The 18,604-nt window shown below is 34.8% G+C and overlaps 1 protein-coding gene across 1 annotated transcript; it reads right to left on the reverse strand.

Annotated features, from left to right (window-relative positions):
- Positions 1 to 1,623: 1,623 nt before the first annotated feature.
- On the reverse strand, positions 1,624 to 7,929 carry LOC110683026. The gene is made up of 5 exons (XM_021859364.1): positions 7,620 to 7,929; positions 6,945 to 7,099; positions 3,869 to 3,955; positions 3,447 to 3,605; positions 1,624 to 1,953 (listed from the first exon to the last, which is right to left on the reverse strand). The coding sequence occupies exons 1-5, from the start codon at positions 7,747 to 7,749 to the stop codon at positions 1,855 to 1,857; spliced, it is 630 nt and encodes a 209-aa protein (XP_021715056.1). The 5' UTR covers positions 7,750 to 7,929; the 3' UTR covers positions 1,624 to 1,854.
- Positions 7,930 to 18,604: the final 10,675 nt, after the last annotated feature.

Consider the following 18,604-nt stretch of genomic DNA (forward strand, 5'->3'; position numbering starts at 1 on the left):
TAACCTCCTTTCTTGCAGAAATCCCAGAGCGAAAACAAATATCAACAAGAGTATCACGAACAACGTTATACCGATGTTTAATACCCATCATCTCAGCACAAGACAATACATGATCTCCATAAATTTCCCCATCAAAATAATGATGACATCCAAACTTAGGTAGGGTCCAAATTTGGGCACCGTCCTAATTTTGCCAAAATCAACAACTTCAATTTTTAGAAAGCAACCAGCCAAACATACACCAAATATACGTTGTACATTACGTATTTACGTTTCGTACTATACAATACAATACATTCAATTGTCATTTTATTTATTTAATTAATTTATGTGAAAATCAACAAAAATAACCGACTTGTGAGATTGTGTGCGGCAAAATCAAAACCCGACAAAACGTGTTTGTTTTATAGCGGCTTAACTTGATCCAACTACCAACGGAATTTTTTATCTCTTACGTGGCACCTCCTTATTGATTCTATCTATGGTCAAATATTCTCGTTACTCTTTTATTTCACCGCCTTTCTTTCACATCATGTCAGAAAAATACAAATTCCTTTTCCACTTTGTTTTCATAATTATTTTATACAGTACGATTAATACTTCTTCCATCTTAATAAATCTTATACAAGCCATAAGTTTACTTTACCCTATGAAGGAAAAACTTGATATAATTGGTAGAAGTTTCATCTTAATATTATCATATATTCGATTTCTACTACTAGTCGTTTTTAATTGTTGGGTAGTCATTATATTTCAAAGTCATGTTTATCTGTTTTTAATTGTGGGATTCCCTTGTTCTTCCCCCATTCCCCAATAGTCTAACATTGAGTAAAGTTGTTTTTCCTTACATTTTACATTCATAAAAAGTCAATTTATTGCATGTATTGAGAAACAAAACAAGTATAAAATTCATCATAATTCTATTTTGTCCAGATTTCAAATGAAAAGAATTTTTAAGAAGAGTATTTACCTAGTAAAACAAAAAATAGAAAAATTTATCAAAAAAAGTGATATTGTACGGAGTAATAAATTGGGGACAATTAATAAAATAAATTGCGGCAATTAATTGAGATGGAAGGAATAATAATTTTATACATTGACTAAGGAATTTTTTGAACTAATCCATTTATTCATTCGTTGGATCCAATAATAAATTAAACAAAAAGTGTATGGTCGCCTTCCACAATCTCCCCTGCTTTCTTGTGATTGTTTGATTGCGGAAATTGAAGATTTCTTGTCAAGTCCTCTTTATTTTCTTAATCTGATTTTCTTCTTAAATTTTTTATTTTCACATATATTTAAGGTTAACTAGATTTTTTTATAGTCTTGAGCATGATGTTGATTGCGCCTGTGCACCCGTTTGCTCCTTACACCTAAGCTATACAGGCTAATACTTATTAGCTAGTCAAGGCTGAAATTTATTGTTTTAGTTACTACTGTTTTTGTCATAACAGTTATATCATCCTTAATTCTACTACACTGGCTAAAAACGGAAAATGATGAAATACTTCCCACATCCTTAATTCACTATCCCTGGTATTCTTATCTAATTCATCTTTTACAATAATCTCACATCTTTTGTAAGATTCCGAGATTTTGTACTCTGTAAAGTCTGCAATCAAGTTATTCCAAGCAATATCCTATGTTTAAACTGATTTCATAATACACCAGTTATGTGAACAAGATACAGCCTGACTGATCATGTACAAACCGAGGCCTTAGCACTTAGCAGGAGATGTGATTGAGTACAACTTATATAGGCAGAAAACCACAAGCCTCCTGTATACGCTATACTATACACATTTTTTTTCTCAATTACAAATATGTAACTTTGATTGAAAACCATGTTTTTGGCTAATTAACCTGCTCACTGTTGGCTGCAACTCTTTTCTCTTCCTCAACTTGCTCAATTAAAACTTGAAGTTCTGCTTCAGTAAGACCCTCCAACCGTTTCTGAAAAATGCAGAGGATTACTGATTATGAAATTCTTGTACAGAATAAGAGAAATATTAACACAGTTATTAGTGGTCCAACAAACAAAATTCCAACTATTAACTTCGTTAAATATGCTTTAAATTCAAGTTGTGACCAGTTTTTGAATCTCAAGTGAAAACAAAACGAGTCTAATCTGACAAAAGAAGAGTTTAATCAATTGGTCTTTTATTCTTTCTAATCTCGTCTGACAAAAGAAGCTGAACTGCTGGAGCATACACAAATCAAATCAGACTTGAATGTTAGAATGTTACAAGGCTTACTTAACGAGTAAGCCAAAAGAGAGAAGATGTTTATCTGAGACATCAATGCTAATCAACTTACCAAGAAAGTAGGTAATAAAAAGAGGTCCAGTAGAGGTATCTATACATATTCTTCTCAAACATTCAGTTATATAGGTCAGGGGTAGAGCTGTATATTGATCATAATTAAGAAAGTCAATGCCTGTCAATTTCATAAACAGATGATACGTTACAATTGGATCCAATCAAGCAAGAACAACCCCAAAATGCTTGAGATATTTTTAACTTTAGAATTCGACCCTCTACAAGGCTTGGGATTGTCCACATGAGAGTAATTGGGACATAGAAAATATGCAAGTATTTGTCTTGCAGTGTTCTCTAAATGCCTGATACCTAACTTTCCTCGGGATAAAAATGTTAGTCTGAAACTTTTCTTTGGAATTTAGTTATCTCAATGAATCACAGAAGTACAAAGGAACTAAAGACTTACTAAATATATAAGGAAAATTCAAAGGACTAATTTCAAATTTTGTTGGTACTTATCCCAACTTGGATTTTTTAAGAGAGACCGATAGATTCCATATTTTCATGTTATGGTACCCTATCTCCTGTCTCCAAAATGGTCTGTCCATAAATTGGGATTGATGAATAAGATTCCTATTGGTTTTGTTTAAACATAGGCTTCCTTAGTCTTAGCGGCTTAGCCGTGAGCCCGTGTGATGTTAGGCGTGATAGAGGAGTATTAGCCTTGGGGTTTCTTATGATTTAGATAATAAGATATGCTTAGGGTACAAGCTAGTCTATATACTACCTTTTTTTTTTTTTTTTTTTTTTTTGGACAGGTACTAGTGTACTACGTATTTATTTTGACTGATGATGATTGAGAGCACAACAATTAAAGATTTTGCATGATTCTACAGCATATCAGAGGGTCTATAATAGAATCGTCCAAAATTTCAGCAAAGATTGAAGCCGGAGAAGAGGCTGCAAAGGTGAGTAGGTGACCAGATCCAAAGGAAACTTATTTATTTTTTTCATTATATGCAAAGTAGGATCATGTTGTAAACGGGGTATCCAAAATTGAGATTATTCTTTTTGTAATTCAAAGTTGATATTAAATTTAGTAGGCAGCCTTGGAAGGATTGGCCCATTTTTCAAAAATAGACGAGCCAAAATAAGAAAGAAAAACATAACATATGGGATATGGCCTACCTCCATCACTTTACTCTCATAGTCTCGCAACTGATGAGCATAAGTCATGTCTTTACTTGCAACCCGAAACATATATGTTGAAATCCATCCAACTGTCATGCCTAAGACTATCACTAGCTGAACAACATTTCCTGCTTGTAATGGATCAACTCCAACAAACTGCCAGAACACCACAGTGAGACAAACCATAAGCTAATAACAGGAAAATGCAACAATACATGCACAAAGAGGTAAAACTAGATAGATTGGTTTTGCTTTCTTTGGCCTCTATGCGTCTTTAAATGCAATAGAAATCTTGAATTATTAGTGGAGAATATGCACATCAGATAGAGCTTTAGAGCATATTCTATAAATGTATAGAATGTGCAAAACCAACAATAAAAAGATGCCAAATTTAAGAAACCAATCATAGGTTATGATACCTCCAACCCGCTCTTCAATCCTACTCCAAAAACTGTTACTCCTAATCCAATCAGCAGCACATCCTTCCTGGTGTATCCAAAAGGTGCCTGATGATTGAGCATGTCAACGCAACATATACAATCAAATAGCCGAAAATAAGTATAAAGGGCATCAAAAATTGTTTTATGGAGCTCTGATAACGTTAGCTCCTAGATAAACTATGGCTTGCAACATAGGTTATGTCAACTTTATGCATTAACTCATACCATTAACTTTCCACTTCTTAATTAAGTAAGAAAATTCCCAATACTCAAAGCCAAACATAACTCATTTTTCATCAATAACTCAATAAGGCGTCAGTTGAAGAGCACATCTTTGGATAATACACCATAAATTCAGTTGGTATGGTTGATTTAATAAACTCAAACTATAGGACAGCAACAACAATTTTTTTCTGAACAATTGAATCGGACAACTTCTGTTTCCATAAACAACCCCCTCCCCCAAGCGTTGAACATGTTTTCTGGAGCTCACATAGCCGGGAAAATGGAATTGCAACCAATCAACTTTCATGAAAGAAGTTGCACAAGAATGAAGTTTCCTGCCTCCTAGAAATAAAATCCTGGGACTTAACGGATCGAAATTATATGACAAAGCACGTCAGCTTATATGCATAAGAAGGGATGACATCCATATGCCAAAGAGCTTCTCGACCCCATTATTTTATTCTGTAGGGGACTAGAGGTACAAGTAGATCTTTATGTCATGGAAACCAGTCAAAGCCACTAACGATTCTTATAAAATATTGGTGACTGACAAGTGAGACATTTTGGCATGTAACTAATTTCAATGTGCAATCAAAGTGAAAGTGCCTTCAAATTGATGCCCTCTTCACCTATAATTTTTTTTTCCCAAATACATAGTATATCTATTCTTAACCAAACTCATGTTTTTTTTTTTTTTAATTGGGTGGGTGCAAAAGAGAGGCTACAAACAAACATAACAACGCGAGTAACAGTACGTAGCAGGGCCACTCCTAATTAGAATCTTCTACTGTTCTTGGTCTGGGCCTTGGAGGTAGGAAATCTTGCTAGCTACTCATTATAGAATTATAATCCCTACTATGTACTAAATAAATATATGCAGATATATAATATGTATAAAAAAATGTATAGATTATTGTTTCTAGTATGTGTATACTGTATAGTTCAGGTATTGTTTACCAGTTATATTTGTAGTTTTGTACTCTGTACATCGTCTGTCAAATGACATTACAAGTGAGGTGTTTATTTATTTATTTATATTGAATAAGCACACTGACAAAATGAAGTTGTACCAGTCAACATTTAATACTTGATTCTGTAAAAATTCATTTCCAACACACCTTTGACATATAATTTGGAATGTGTCTATACAGCATTAGTAAGGAAATTATATTTTAAGAGAGGGAGAAAGAGCTATTCCATCCTGTAAACCAATCTTCTAGATGTCTTGATGTTATAATTTAAATAGAAATAGTTGTGGAGGCAATTTGGTTATAGCCTTGGGGTGGTAATCAAAGTTTGGGATCAAATCTAGGCTACCTTATTGTTCCTTAATGGCTTTCTCTACGCCCAAAATAAAGAAACACAGACAATAGCTAGTTATTTTGCATAGCATACTCCACATACTTCTTATCTTCTCCAAAGTTTTTTGTTTCTCCATTTCTTTTCATTTTTCCCTCAAGCCATTAGGGGTAAGACACAAAAAAACTCGAGTTTGGACATTTATAACCACATATTGCAGGAGCAGGTGGAGATGATTGGATATAAATCTTTAGGGCCAAGATCATCCTATCTATTTAACAGATAGGTAAATTACATTCTTTAATCTTCCTTATTAGCAATCTGACATACAAGCTTGTAGTGATTCAATTCTAGAGACATAGCATACTCCACATACTTCTTATCTTCTCCAAAGTTTTTTGTTTCTCCATTTCTTTTCATTTTTCCCTCAAGCCATTAGGGGTAAGACACAAAAAAACTCGAGTTTGGACATTTATAACCACATATTGCAGGAGCAGGTGGAGATGATTGGATATAAATCTTTAGGGCCAAGATCATCCTATCTATTTAACAGATAGGTAAATTACATTCTTTAATCTTCCTTATTAGCAATCTGACATACAAGCTTGTAGTGATTCAATTCTAGAGACAACATTAAGGTTTGATTGGCAGTTCTCACTTGCATTGAAGCATAAGTGGGCAATTGGGAATACATCAGTAACACCACTCAACTACAGTCTGTATCCTTAATATATATAATTGGACATAACAAAATCATATGTTTGCAGTCAAGCCCATGTAATGTATTTCCATTTGTAACCTACTCTTGTCACTATTGTTACCCCTCCACCTTTGGCTTATGATTCCTCCAAAACTTCCATGGACGGAAAAACATTCTAAAGATTACCCTTTTTTCCTTATAGGGTACACGTATATAGACAGCCTTCACTAGGATAGAAATTCCCTCCATTCTTCCAAATTTTATTTTATGTAAAATTTCGTATCTACTAAAGATTAACAGACGGTAGGAGGTAGGCAGCTAAGCTAGAGTGCCCTCATATTTGTGTTGTGCTAAACTGCTAAACAAGATGGGAAACAAAAAGGGACAGCAACCATAATGCAGAATTCCAAACAGTCGCCACAAATCTCTTTAAACCCATTAAGCAAGTAATGTAAATGATTTCCCTCTCATTCTATTACTTTTCTCTTTGCAAAATTTACATCTTAATTTCATAATAATCATGTAAAGATAGAAACCAATGGTTCAAGTTCCTCCCTTTTCGTGTTTCAATTTCCAGGCCAACTTATCACCCTGGCTATAAGTAAAAGCTGGAATGAGCTAATCCCACCCTAAATACTAAACACTAAATAAACCAAACAATGCCACGTTCTATTTAAACTTTCCAACTTAGTACCATATGAAAAATATATCTCACTAAAGGCCTATGTTACTTGGACTCGGGTACCCATGTCCAACAGTTAGCAAAACCCATAGAAGTTTTCACAAATGAAACTAAGTGCTATATAACAAGTATTTTTGGTATATACTTGCCTTAGCTTGACCAGAAGATTGTTCCATAGTATCATTGGAGCTGGAAGTACCAATGCATCTTGTAACCATATATCTACCAGACACCAAATTCTTGTTGCACCACATCTTTTTCAATCTTGCATCCTTTTTGCTCCATATTTGAGAAGTAATTCCAACTAACACACAAAAAAAATAAAAACCCCTAATTAATTAATTAAAAAGTCCTATCTACAGAGTAGTCTTGGTAATATCTTCTATACTATCATCTTAGCTATCTATGTACTACGAAGTACGAAGTATTAATTATGCTTCTATACTCAATTCAAATATATCCAGCATTAATTTTGGATATTATTTTGTGTGTGTATCATTAGTTATTCTGTTTGCCAATTTTTGAGCACATATTTTATATTTGTAACTCAAATAATACAATATGAGATAATGAAATTCAAATTAACAATCTGGGTTTATCGACTCACCTGTAAACTAGTTAAACAATAATAATACTACGACACAATAACACATAATTTGTGATGAATTTCTAATAAAAACACACACCATTTTTAATAATCAAAACATTAACTATTCTAATCAATTACAAAAGAAAATACAAAAAATTGAGATTACGGGCAGTCCAAAAATTTAAAATTTAAAATTCACATCATACCAAAACGAACAAAAAATAAAATCACAAACCTCTGGAAACAGATTGCAGAGATGAATTAACAGGAGGAACAAAGGTTAAAGATGGTGAAGTAGAGCTGATAATATTACCACCCCTGTAATCAAAATTAAGCTGTTGAAGATTAGCAGTTGCAGCTCTCATTTTATTAAGCTTTAATGGTTTTTTTGCCCACTTCTTAAGTTGAAGTAAAAATGGAGGAGAAGATAGAGAAGAAGAAGATGAAAAGATATTTATGTATGAAAGAGTATTCAGTAACCAGTGGAATTTGAGCAAAATGGTGTTTCTGGTTTGGAAGGACCAAAATATGCCACGCTGTAACTTCTCAATTTCTGATTGTGGATCACCTGCTTGATTTAGATTAGTTCCTAGAGTTGATCAAAAAGCCCGGCCCTTCTGCCCAAAAAATACCGGTGTTGTCCGGTAAAGCTGCATCACGCCTTATAAAATGAACATTTAGTAAAAAATATGAACACGTAAACAAAAATAATATATGAACATTTATTATTTAAAAGTGAATACGCTAAAAAAAATGATTATTTAGTATATTAAAAATGAACATGATTATCATATAATCATAGAATTGCAGGACCATGACCTTAAAAATGAGCATTTAGTAAAAAAAAAAATTAATTATGAATGCGTAAAAAAAAAGGTACATTTAGTAATAGAAAATGAACACGTAACAAAAATGAATATTTAGTAATAAAAAAAAAAACACATAAAAAAAATGAACATTTAGTAATAAAAAGTGAACAATTCAAAAACAAATATGAACATTTAGTATATTAAAAATGAATATTTATCATACAATCATAGAATAGCTAGACCATACCTAATAAAATGAACATCTCATAAAAAAAAAAAAAATGAAAAGAGTTTTTCTAAGCTATGCCCCTGTGATCATTGACTTTCTAAGGTGTGCCAATTCTTTTTCAAAATTACAAGATGTGCCCTTCAATTTAAGGTTTTTATTCAACCGTACCCGTTGACATTAACCCAACGTTACTAGTTGTGTTAACTGTTAATTAACCCACTTTGGACAGAAATTTCACGCCGAAATTGGGTTACAGTTATATAAGGGGATTAACATTAAGCATTTTTTCCACAGTTTTTCATCTACATTTTCTTCTTTCTTGTATAAGCAACCATTAATATGTCAAGCCCTCGGTGTTTATCTTCTTCTTTTTTCTCATCCGCTTCTTATTACTTCCTATTTTTTTTTACAATTATTAACATCGAGTTAACATCAGAAGTACGGTTGATTAAACACCTTAAGTTGGAGAACACAACTTGTAATTTTGAAAAAAGCATGGGCACACCTTAGAAACTCAACAACCTCAAGGGCATAGTTTAGAACCCCCCCCCCCCAAAAAAAAATAAAAAATAAAAATGAACACGTTAAAAACGTTATGAACATTTAGTTTATTAAAAATGAACATGATTTTCATATATTCATATAGGTTCAAATTCATTGTATATAATTATTAACGTACAAAAAATTAAGAAAAAAAATCGTTAAAATATGTTCATTTTTTATGTACTAAATGTTCACTTTTAGTGTACTAAATGTTCATTTTTAAAGTACTTATTTTATTTTATTTTATTTTTTTTAACAGAAATTATACACAAGTTTGATTGTAATTATTTTAACTCTAAAAATTTAAATATCTACCTTAAATATAATCTTGGTTAATCATAGAGAAAATAATTATCAAACTATAACATGATAGATTATTATTAGGAATCACAATGTAAAATTGATAGAAATCAACAATTTAATAACATTCACATATTATAAACAAACTTTAAAAAAAAAAAAAAAATTAACTCACGATCGCGACGAAGATGTGATGATGATGACGAATGCTTCAATGGTGATGATTGGAGAATGGAGAATGCTCGAAGTATAAGGACAACGAAGAATAATGTTTGAAAGAAAGTGAGGTATTGCATGTTCATTTTTTATAGAGATAATAAAGGAGAAAGAAAATTTCGAAATGAGAAGAAAACGAAGGAGAGAGAAAATTAATAGAGGTAAGAAAAAAAAAAGGTATGTTAATTTTTGAAGTAGTATATGTTCATATATATGGTTGTTGCAGTTAGCTTAGCTGGACAAGGGTGTAGCTAAGAATTGCGTCGTCCAGGTTTTGAATCAACAATCAAGTATTAGCGTGTTCGACCTAAGCGTGAAGTTGGTATTTTTTTTTTGGGTGCTTAGAGAGCACAGCGTACAAGGGCAATTGATAAGAATCGAACTCATGATCTCATATTGTAAGCCGACAAGTCTTTCACAACGAGGAACCGAAAAACCATGTTCCCACATTTACCCTTCTCTCCCAGCCGAACTGGCAAATCAACCCTGCTGACAAGATAAATGACTCCACTCCAAAACCGATAAAGGGGCAAGAGACCTCTTCCAAGCTCTCCTCATGTAACTTTAAAATTTTTAAGCAGGATATAATTATAATGTTTGAGAACTGCTCGTATCGACCAATATCGCCTAACTTTCATGTTGGGGACCTTGAGTTTAACAACCATGTGATCATCGGATCGTGTGGCGTACCATTTGAATATCAAATATTACGGTTTAAAATTTTCATTTGAAATTCAAACGAAATCTGATTTTAAGTTGGAATTAGGGCGTAAATTTTTGCGCATTGAAAAACTGCCATGTCAAGTTGTATGTAGGGCCTTCATACAATAATTGTATGTATAGTCTTTACCCCAAATAATTCAAATTAACCCACCTAAGTTGAAACAGGTTGTAAATCTAAAAAAGTGTAATATCGAATCCGAACAAAGTAGTTAAAATTAACAATAACATAATGAAGACATACTGTCCATGCTCAAAATAATGAATTCAACTACTAAAAGACAAATATGAAAAATCTTATATCGAAATGTAGAATATATCGTTCATGCGTAGAATAATTTTTCTTTAGGAAACAAAACTTGAAATAATCTCTTATTCTATTTCTCTTAAATATAAATTTATTTTGTATTTTAACAAGATAATGTAAAATTAAGATATTATTAATTATGATAGTGTGTGATGGAATGAGGGACGAAACAATAATATAAAACTAAAGAGGAGAAAGAGATTTATTAAATAATTAGTTGATGTTTATTTGCTTAAAATTTTTTATTACTTCCTCCGTTCTAGTATCATTGCAAAAAACACTATTTTGTAAGTTGCACATATATTAAAACATTTCTGTATTTGCACAAGCTTTTTCTCTATCTCTCTTTTTAACGCATGGGTCCCTATGTTAAATCTTTCTATTTCTCTCCTTATTTAAAATTTTTTCCAATCCGTAATGTTTCAATATTACTAAAACGGCCGGAAAGAGCATATAAGACCGTGTTTTTAGTGTGGTACGCCACACCGTTTTGCCGCCTGTTAAAATACGAAGTAATCCTTATACATTGACAAAGTAAACCCCTATTATATTAACAAAGTAACCCTTTATTATAGTTACTTTATAACCCTTATATAGTATAGTAATCCTACAAGCTGACATAGCAACCCCTATACTAATAAATAAATAACCCTTAAAACCTTAATAAAGTAACTTTTATAATAATAACAGAATAACCTCATATATAATGCTTGGTCACACAGGGTAGCCAGCCATATATTAAAATTAATGTAAAATTAAGGCAACAATACTTAACATTAATATCAATTATTGATAACATTAATTAGTATTAATAAGAATTAATGTTAGACATATCATATGTCTTGGTATTATTGTTGATATCAAAACTAACTATATATGACGGTGTCCAAGTACTATAAATGTGACAAGAAGTTGAGAGGTGAGAGCATCTTTCTCTTCTTACTTAGACATTAAAGAGCTTTGAAATTCTTGTTTCTACTTCCTCACTTGAAGCTAGAAATGGGAAGCATTAAGTTTATAATTGCTTGTTTCATTCTGGCAGCACTTTTCCACCAAGAAAATTTGTTTATCAAAGACAGACAACTCCATGAAACAACAAAAACCACAAAAGACCTTATAAATATGCATGATAACAAGCTCCAATATACAACCATAGATCAAGTCACTGCAAAATTTCAGTCACTATCTCAAGGGTCTGATATGTTAGATAACTATAGACCTAGAGTTATCAATAGATTAAGTCCTAGCCCCGATGATGGGAATTCACAAGGGTCACTTCAAGGGGTGATATGTTAGATTACTATAGACTTAGCGTTATCAATAGATCAAGTCCTAGTCCCGGTGATGGGAATTCTCAAGAGTCACTTCAAGGGTCTGACCTGTTAGATAACTATAGACCTAGAATTATCAATAGATCAATTCCCAGCCCCGGTGATGGGAATTCACAAGGGTCACTTCAAGGGTCTGATTTGTTAGATAACTATAGACCTAGAGTTATCAATAGATCAAGTCCCAGCCCCAGTGATGGGAATTTACAAGGGTCCCTTCAAGGATCTAATCAGTTAGAAAACTATAGACCTAGAGTTATCAATAGATCAATTCCTAGCCCCGGTGATGGGAATTCACAAGGCAACTAGGTCTTGCATGTCATTACAATGCATGTTTAAGCTCTGCTAACATGAATTCTATCTCTATTAACTTCATATATATGAAGCTTTTTCATTATTTTGTCTACGTTTACTTTTTATCGCAAATTTCTTTAAACTCGCATTTGAAAAAATTATGAAAATTAAATATTAATAATGTACTCATCAGGATGAATTACACTAGTTCCCAAAAGACAATGTTTTGTTCTTATATATAGAGAGAAATTTATGAAATTCTCTTTTTTAAAAAAAAAAATAAAAAAATTTAAAGGACAATATTAGGGGTGGATCCAGGAGTTTTAAGCTACGAGGGCCGACTGTTGAATAAATATATGACTTATTATTATAACAATTTTTCCTAAATCGCAGTTTGTGATTTTTTCATATATATAAAAAAAAATCAATAATAGATTACATGTTAAAGTAATGGCAATCTATTTCCCTATATTTAGAACAAGTGTAAAATCCACTTGTTGACTATCAACCACGCTTAAAATTAAGAGTTTTTTTATTTCATGATATACTATCATATCGTATAAAAAACAGGTGATCTATAGACAAATTAGTACTAAACACTTTGACAAAAGTAAAAATTGTAAAATAAAGCCGATAATTTATAAAACAAAAATTTACACGATGGAATATATAAGTAAAAGATTGAAGAAATGAAAAAAATAAAATTCACTAGATAATATTGTTAGTAGAAAATTTGGGGAAAAGGAAAAAAAAAAAAAGAATAAGATGAAAAAACTAATATTGTTGGACTTCTGAAGCTTAATCATGGAGTTTAAAATTAAGGAGTCAAATAGGTTCCTACAAAAAAAAAAAAAAAAAAAAAAAAAAAACAAAAAAAAAAACAAAAAAAAAAAACATATGCTGAATAGGATCGAACCCCAGATCAATAAGACCATGAGGAATGATCCTAAACCCACTAACCACTAAACCAAGAGAATTTCTACAACAAATAAATAAGCTCTTTAATATATATCCAAAACTCTGAGAGTAAGGGATACCTTAAGTGGTTAGAGCTTCCCTCCCGATTCTAGGAGATCTTGGGATTGATTCTCACCCCGCCCTTGTGGCTCTCTAAACACCAAAAAAAACATATATATCCAAAACTCTGCGGGAGCCCATTAATAAATTTATGGGCCATGGGATTGGGCTACAGGAGTCGGGCCCTTGCCAGCCCCCCTGTAGCTACGCCCCTAGACAATATCATATTGAAACGGTGGGAGTACATGGTTTCACCAATCAATTTGATAAACACAACATCTAGCAACATTTTTCCTTCGACAGCTGCCGTCTGATTTCCATATTCACCGTGATTTTTTTTCTTTTTCTGTATAAGTTTTTTTTTAAATATCAATGACTAGTTTTTGGATGGCCAAGCTGGATCAATGTCCTGAATTTCTTCCATTTCATAGACAAACAAATCCCTTAACTCCCACATCAAATCATAAAGTGCTCGGTTGCTATCGTTTTAACCATCATTGTACTTTCAGGCCAAGCTGGATCTAGAGCTATTTTCACATGCTTGCTTGTTGGCTAAGGTCGTAGCTCTTTTGGTTGATTGTTAGATTATATAAATAATCTAGTGTATATTATTAGTTTTGTATTTTACTAATGTATCCTTAGCCCTAACCCTAGTATACTCTTGTATATACATTGATGTTTAATCAATGAGAAAGGCTGGACAAATATTCTCATATTCTCTCATGGTATCACGAGTCTAGGTTTTCTCAACCCTAATTTTCTCTTCCGCTATTTCTCTTTCTACTTCTTTTCTTACCTTATTCCTTCGATTTTTCCTCCATGGCCGAAACTCAGAAGATCCACCCGACTACTCTTGTCACAAATATCACGACTTGCATTCACAAATATTCAAATTCCATTGTCAGGCGAATTTGGTCATCGACCATATTATTTCTCCAGTTGTTGATGAAAAAGAACCGACTAAGGAACCTTCTGACAAAGTTCTATGGCAACGACTTGATGAAATTGTTCCTCAATGGATTTACGGTACTATATCCAATGACCTTCTCAACTCCATTATCGATCCCGATGACAAGGCTATTGATATTATGAAGCGTTTAGAGAATTTCTTTCACAACAACAAGTCTGCCCGAGCATTATTCTTTGATGCGCAATTCACCAACACCAAGCTCGAACAATTCGAAGGTGTTAAACGCTATTACACTCGCCTCAAAACCCTAGCTGGCAATTTAAGAAATGTGGGAGACAAGGTCTTTGACAATAGAATGACGTTTCAACTTTTGAAAGGGTTATCAGAGGATTACAAGCTCTTTTGTACCTATGTTCGGCATCGTATCCTCTTCTATCCTTTGATACTCTTCATTCCATGCTTGAGCTCGAGGAGCAAGGCAACACAGACTCAATCCCAGATTCTCATGAGGAGGCGCACCTAACCTCCTCTAACACCTCTCATTCAGTTGAGCAACCTTCACCAAATCAAGGGGGGCAGCAGTCTCGTGGTCGCAAGAATAACAAAGGAAAATGTGGGAAAAACCGTGGTGATGGTGGCCATGGTGGCCAGAACAGTTAGCAGCCACAGCAGCCGCGCTTTGGCCAGCCGTAGCAGCCCCAGCAGCTACCTGTGCAGCAGCAGTCTGCATCCGGCCATATGCTGCAGTGGATGATACCACCTTGGGCCTACTAGAACCAAGGACCTTGGGCTACTCCACCTTGTCCGTATCCCTCGCAAGGTTCGGGCCCAAACCAATGGGGTGCTAGGCCTCACGGTTACTTTTCTTAGTCCGGTATTCTTGGTTCTCGGCCTCAACAAGCATACTACACCAATGCTCTGTCTTCCTCTACGGGTTATGAGCCAACAAATATTGAGCAAGTAATGCATACTCTCTCCTTGAATGATCCGAATTATTATATGGATACTGGGGCAACATCTCATATGACTCACTATCGAGGTAACTTAGTGTAGACACCTATTGTGTCTCCCCTAAAACCAAACCCAGTGATGAGTACCTTTCATGTTTTTGATTAACGAGTTCGGTGAAGAGTTGAAGAGTCTCATGAAGTTTCATTAAGCCTTGACCATATTTCTAACCTTACCTAAAATTTTTTAGCCCAAAATCATATATGTCCTCAAAATCATTCATTTCGTGTCCGATCCATAAAAACATCCAAACCAGATTATTTTGGTCCGTAATTTCGATCCAATTATTATTTAGTTGGATGGGGCTTGAAAAGATCTTTCTAACGATATATTATAAGCTTAAATCTGACTTAAAACGAATAAGTTATGGCCAAAATACTAAACCGAGCCCAAACTAAGCCTAGGCCTACTTTACCTACGACCCAATGATCATGCGAGGGTCCAAATTGAAGTAAATGGTGTCCTTCAAACAAGTGTATTATTCTGATAGAGGGTTCGAAATTAATTAGGAAAGCTAATTATTCAGTGAGGTCAAGTGATCGGAATGCCTAGCTGGAGGCCGCTTCCGATCAGTAATACTAGTGTATAATTAATATTACAGCTTGCTCTTGACTGAACCCTTCAGGTCACACCCAATTGTGTAATCGAACCAAAGCGACGAATTAATCTAAAGGATTAAACGAGTCAATATAGATTTTACGAACTAAGACGTCGGATTTCGAGCTAAGAGTGTCGAAGCCGAGCGTCGAAAGTCAATTCGAATTTAAGAATCGACGAGATGAAAAAATCAGTCAAACAACAAGTCAACGTGCGTGGAAATCCTAGCCTCGATATGGCCTAGCCAATCGAGGGCTAGGTGGGCTAGCATGGATAGCCAAAGCCCTTGCGACAAGGCAAGGCTTGGCCGCAAGCCCAACATGCATGGCTGGGCGTCCTGGCCGAGCAAGCCTTGTGGGAAAGGCTGGATAGCAAGCCAAGCACTCGCACGCAATGGCGCGCTAGGAAGGCCAGCAGCCAGCAAGGCTCGCTGGGCCTCGCTGGCGGATACGTGCCCAGCTAGCAGCCCGCTAGCATGCAAGGCATGTTTGCTGGGCCGCGCGCGCACGCCAGCAGGCTGGTAGGCCCAGCCGAGCACCAGGCCGCCAGCTAGGCGTGCCTTGGTGCCTCAAGTTCAAGGAGGATAAGAAGAACGACACTGTTACTTCTGAATCAGGTATATATGTTATAGACCTTAACTTTACTAGCAAAGCTTCATGGGTATTAGATACCGGATGTTGCTCACAGCTTTGTTCCAATGCTCAGGAACTATGGAAAAGTAGAAAGCTAGTGAAGGGAGAAGTGAAAATTCGGATGGGCGATGGAGCAAGGATTGCGGCCATATCCGTTGGAACACTCAGTTGTCTTTGCCCACTGGGCTTGTTTTAGAGCTTGAAGATTGTTATCATGTTCCAAACATTACCAAAAACATTATTTCAATTTCGGCATTGGACGCCAAAGGGTTTGAATTCCGGATAATGGACAATAGTTATTCATTTTATCTTGATAATGTTTTATATGGTACGACTTCAGAAAATGGTCTTTATGTACTTTCACTAGACAAACAAGTTTATAATGTTAATGATACCACCAAAAGGGCTAAGACCACCGAGTCGAATAAAACCTACTTGTGGCATTGTCATCTTGGCCACATAAACATCAAACACATCAAGAAACTTCTTCATGAAGAGATTCTTGGTTCATTCGTCTCAGAGTCGTTTGACAACTGCGAAGGATGTCTACTTGGCAAGATGATAAACAACCATTCTCCAAGTTAGGAGAAAGGGCTAGTGACTTATTGGCTCTCATACACACGAATGTATGCTGACCAATGAGCAGAACCGCAAGAAATGGTTATCGCTATTCTATCACATTCATGGACGACTATATATGGTTATGTCTACCTTATGTCACACAAATCTGAATCCTTTGAGAAGTTCAAAGAATTTCAGAGTGAAGTGGAAAATCAGCTTGACAAGAAAATCAAAGCCCTTCGATCGGATCGAGGTGGCGAGTATTTGAGCTACGAATTAACACCTCCCGGAACTCCACAATGGAATGGAGTGTCCGAGAGGAGAAATCGAACTCTGTTAGACATGGTTCGATCCATGATGGGTCTTACCGATCTTCCTATCTCTTTTTGGGGACACGCACTTCAAACCGTGGCACTAACACTGTACTGAGCTTCGTCAAAAGCTGTCAAAAAGACTCCATATGAATTATGGACGAAAAAACCTCCACGGTTGTCTTTTCTTAAGATTTAGGGTTGCGAAGCGTATGTCAAAAGACTCATGTTTGACAAATTTGCACTAAAATCTGACAAATGTTTTTTTGTGAGGTATCCAAAAGAAACAAAGGGGTATTACTTCTACAACCAATATGAGAATAAAGTGTTTGTTGCTCGAGATGGTGTCTTTTTGGAAAAGGAGCATCTTTCCAAAATTACAAGTGGGAGGAAAATCGAACTTGATGAAGTTTGAGAAGATGAGCAACAAAGTCAACCTGAATAAATTGACAATCAAAGTGCTTTGGAAGCAGCTGTTGAAAATGGTCAGTGTCAAACAGACAATGGTCAAAGTCAAACCGACAATGTTCAAAGTCAAAATGAGAATGAAAATGCTCAATCTATTACCTTGTGTAAGTCGCAAAAGGCCAAGATCTCAACTAAACAGATACCTCGGTGTTATCTTAACTGAGAATCAGGACATCCTAGTTATGGATGAAGATGAGCCAATGACATACAAATAAGATGTGACGAGCTCCAACTCTGCAAAATGGCAAGAAGCCATGAAATCCGAGATGGACTCCATGTTTGAAAATTAAGTATGGGGCTTGGTTGATTTGCCCGAAGGTTATACACCTATCGGTTGCAAATGGATTTTCAAGTTGAAAACCTACAAAGATGGAGTTTTATATGTATGCAAAGCTAGACTGGTGGAAAAAGGTTACAAGCAAATTCATGGAGTTGATTATGATGAAACCTTTTTGCCAGTCGCCATGCTTGAATCCGCCCGGATTATCCTAGAAATTGCCGCATATTTTGATTATGAGATATGGCAAATGGACGTCAAAATCGCCTTTCTTAATGGGATCTTGGAAGAAACTGTGTACATGACACAGCCAGAAGGTTTTGTTGATCCAAACAATGCTGGGAAGGTATGCAAGCTTAAGAAGTCCATTTATGGATTAAAGCAGGCAAGCAGAAGTTGGAATCTGCGATTCGATAAAGCCATTAACAAGTTTTGTTTTATAAAGAATCCAGATGAGTCTTGTGTTTACAAGAAGGTCAGTGGGAGTGACATCGCATTCCTTGTCTTATATGTCGATGACATATTGCTCATTGGAAACAACATTCCAATGCTGGAATCTGTAAAGACTTGGCTTGGAAAGTGTTTCTTAATGAAGGACTTGGGAGAGACACAATACATATTGGGCATCAAGATCTATAGGATTAGATCTAAGAGAATGATTGGATTGAGCCAAAGTACTTATATTGGTAAGGT

This window comes from Chenopodium quinoa, unplaced genomic scaffold (genome assembly GCF_001683475.1).
Source record: "Chenopodium quinoa cultivar QQ74 unplaced genomic scaffold, ASM168347v1, whole genome shotgun sequence".
In the NCBI taxonomy this organism is placed as follows: domain Eukaryota; kingdom Viridiplantae; phylum Streptophyta; class Magnoliopsida; order Caryophyllales; family Amaranthaceae; genus Chenopodium; species Chenopodium quinoa.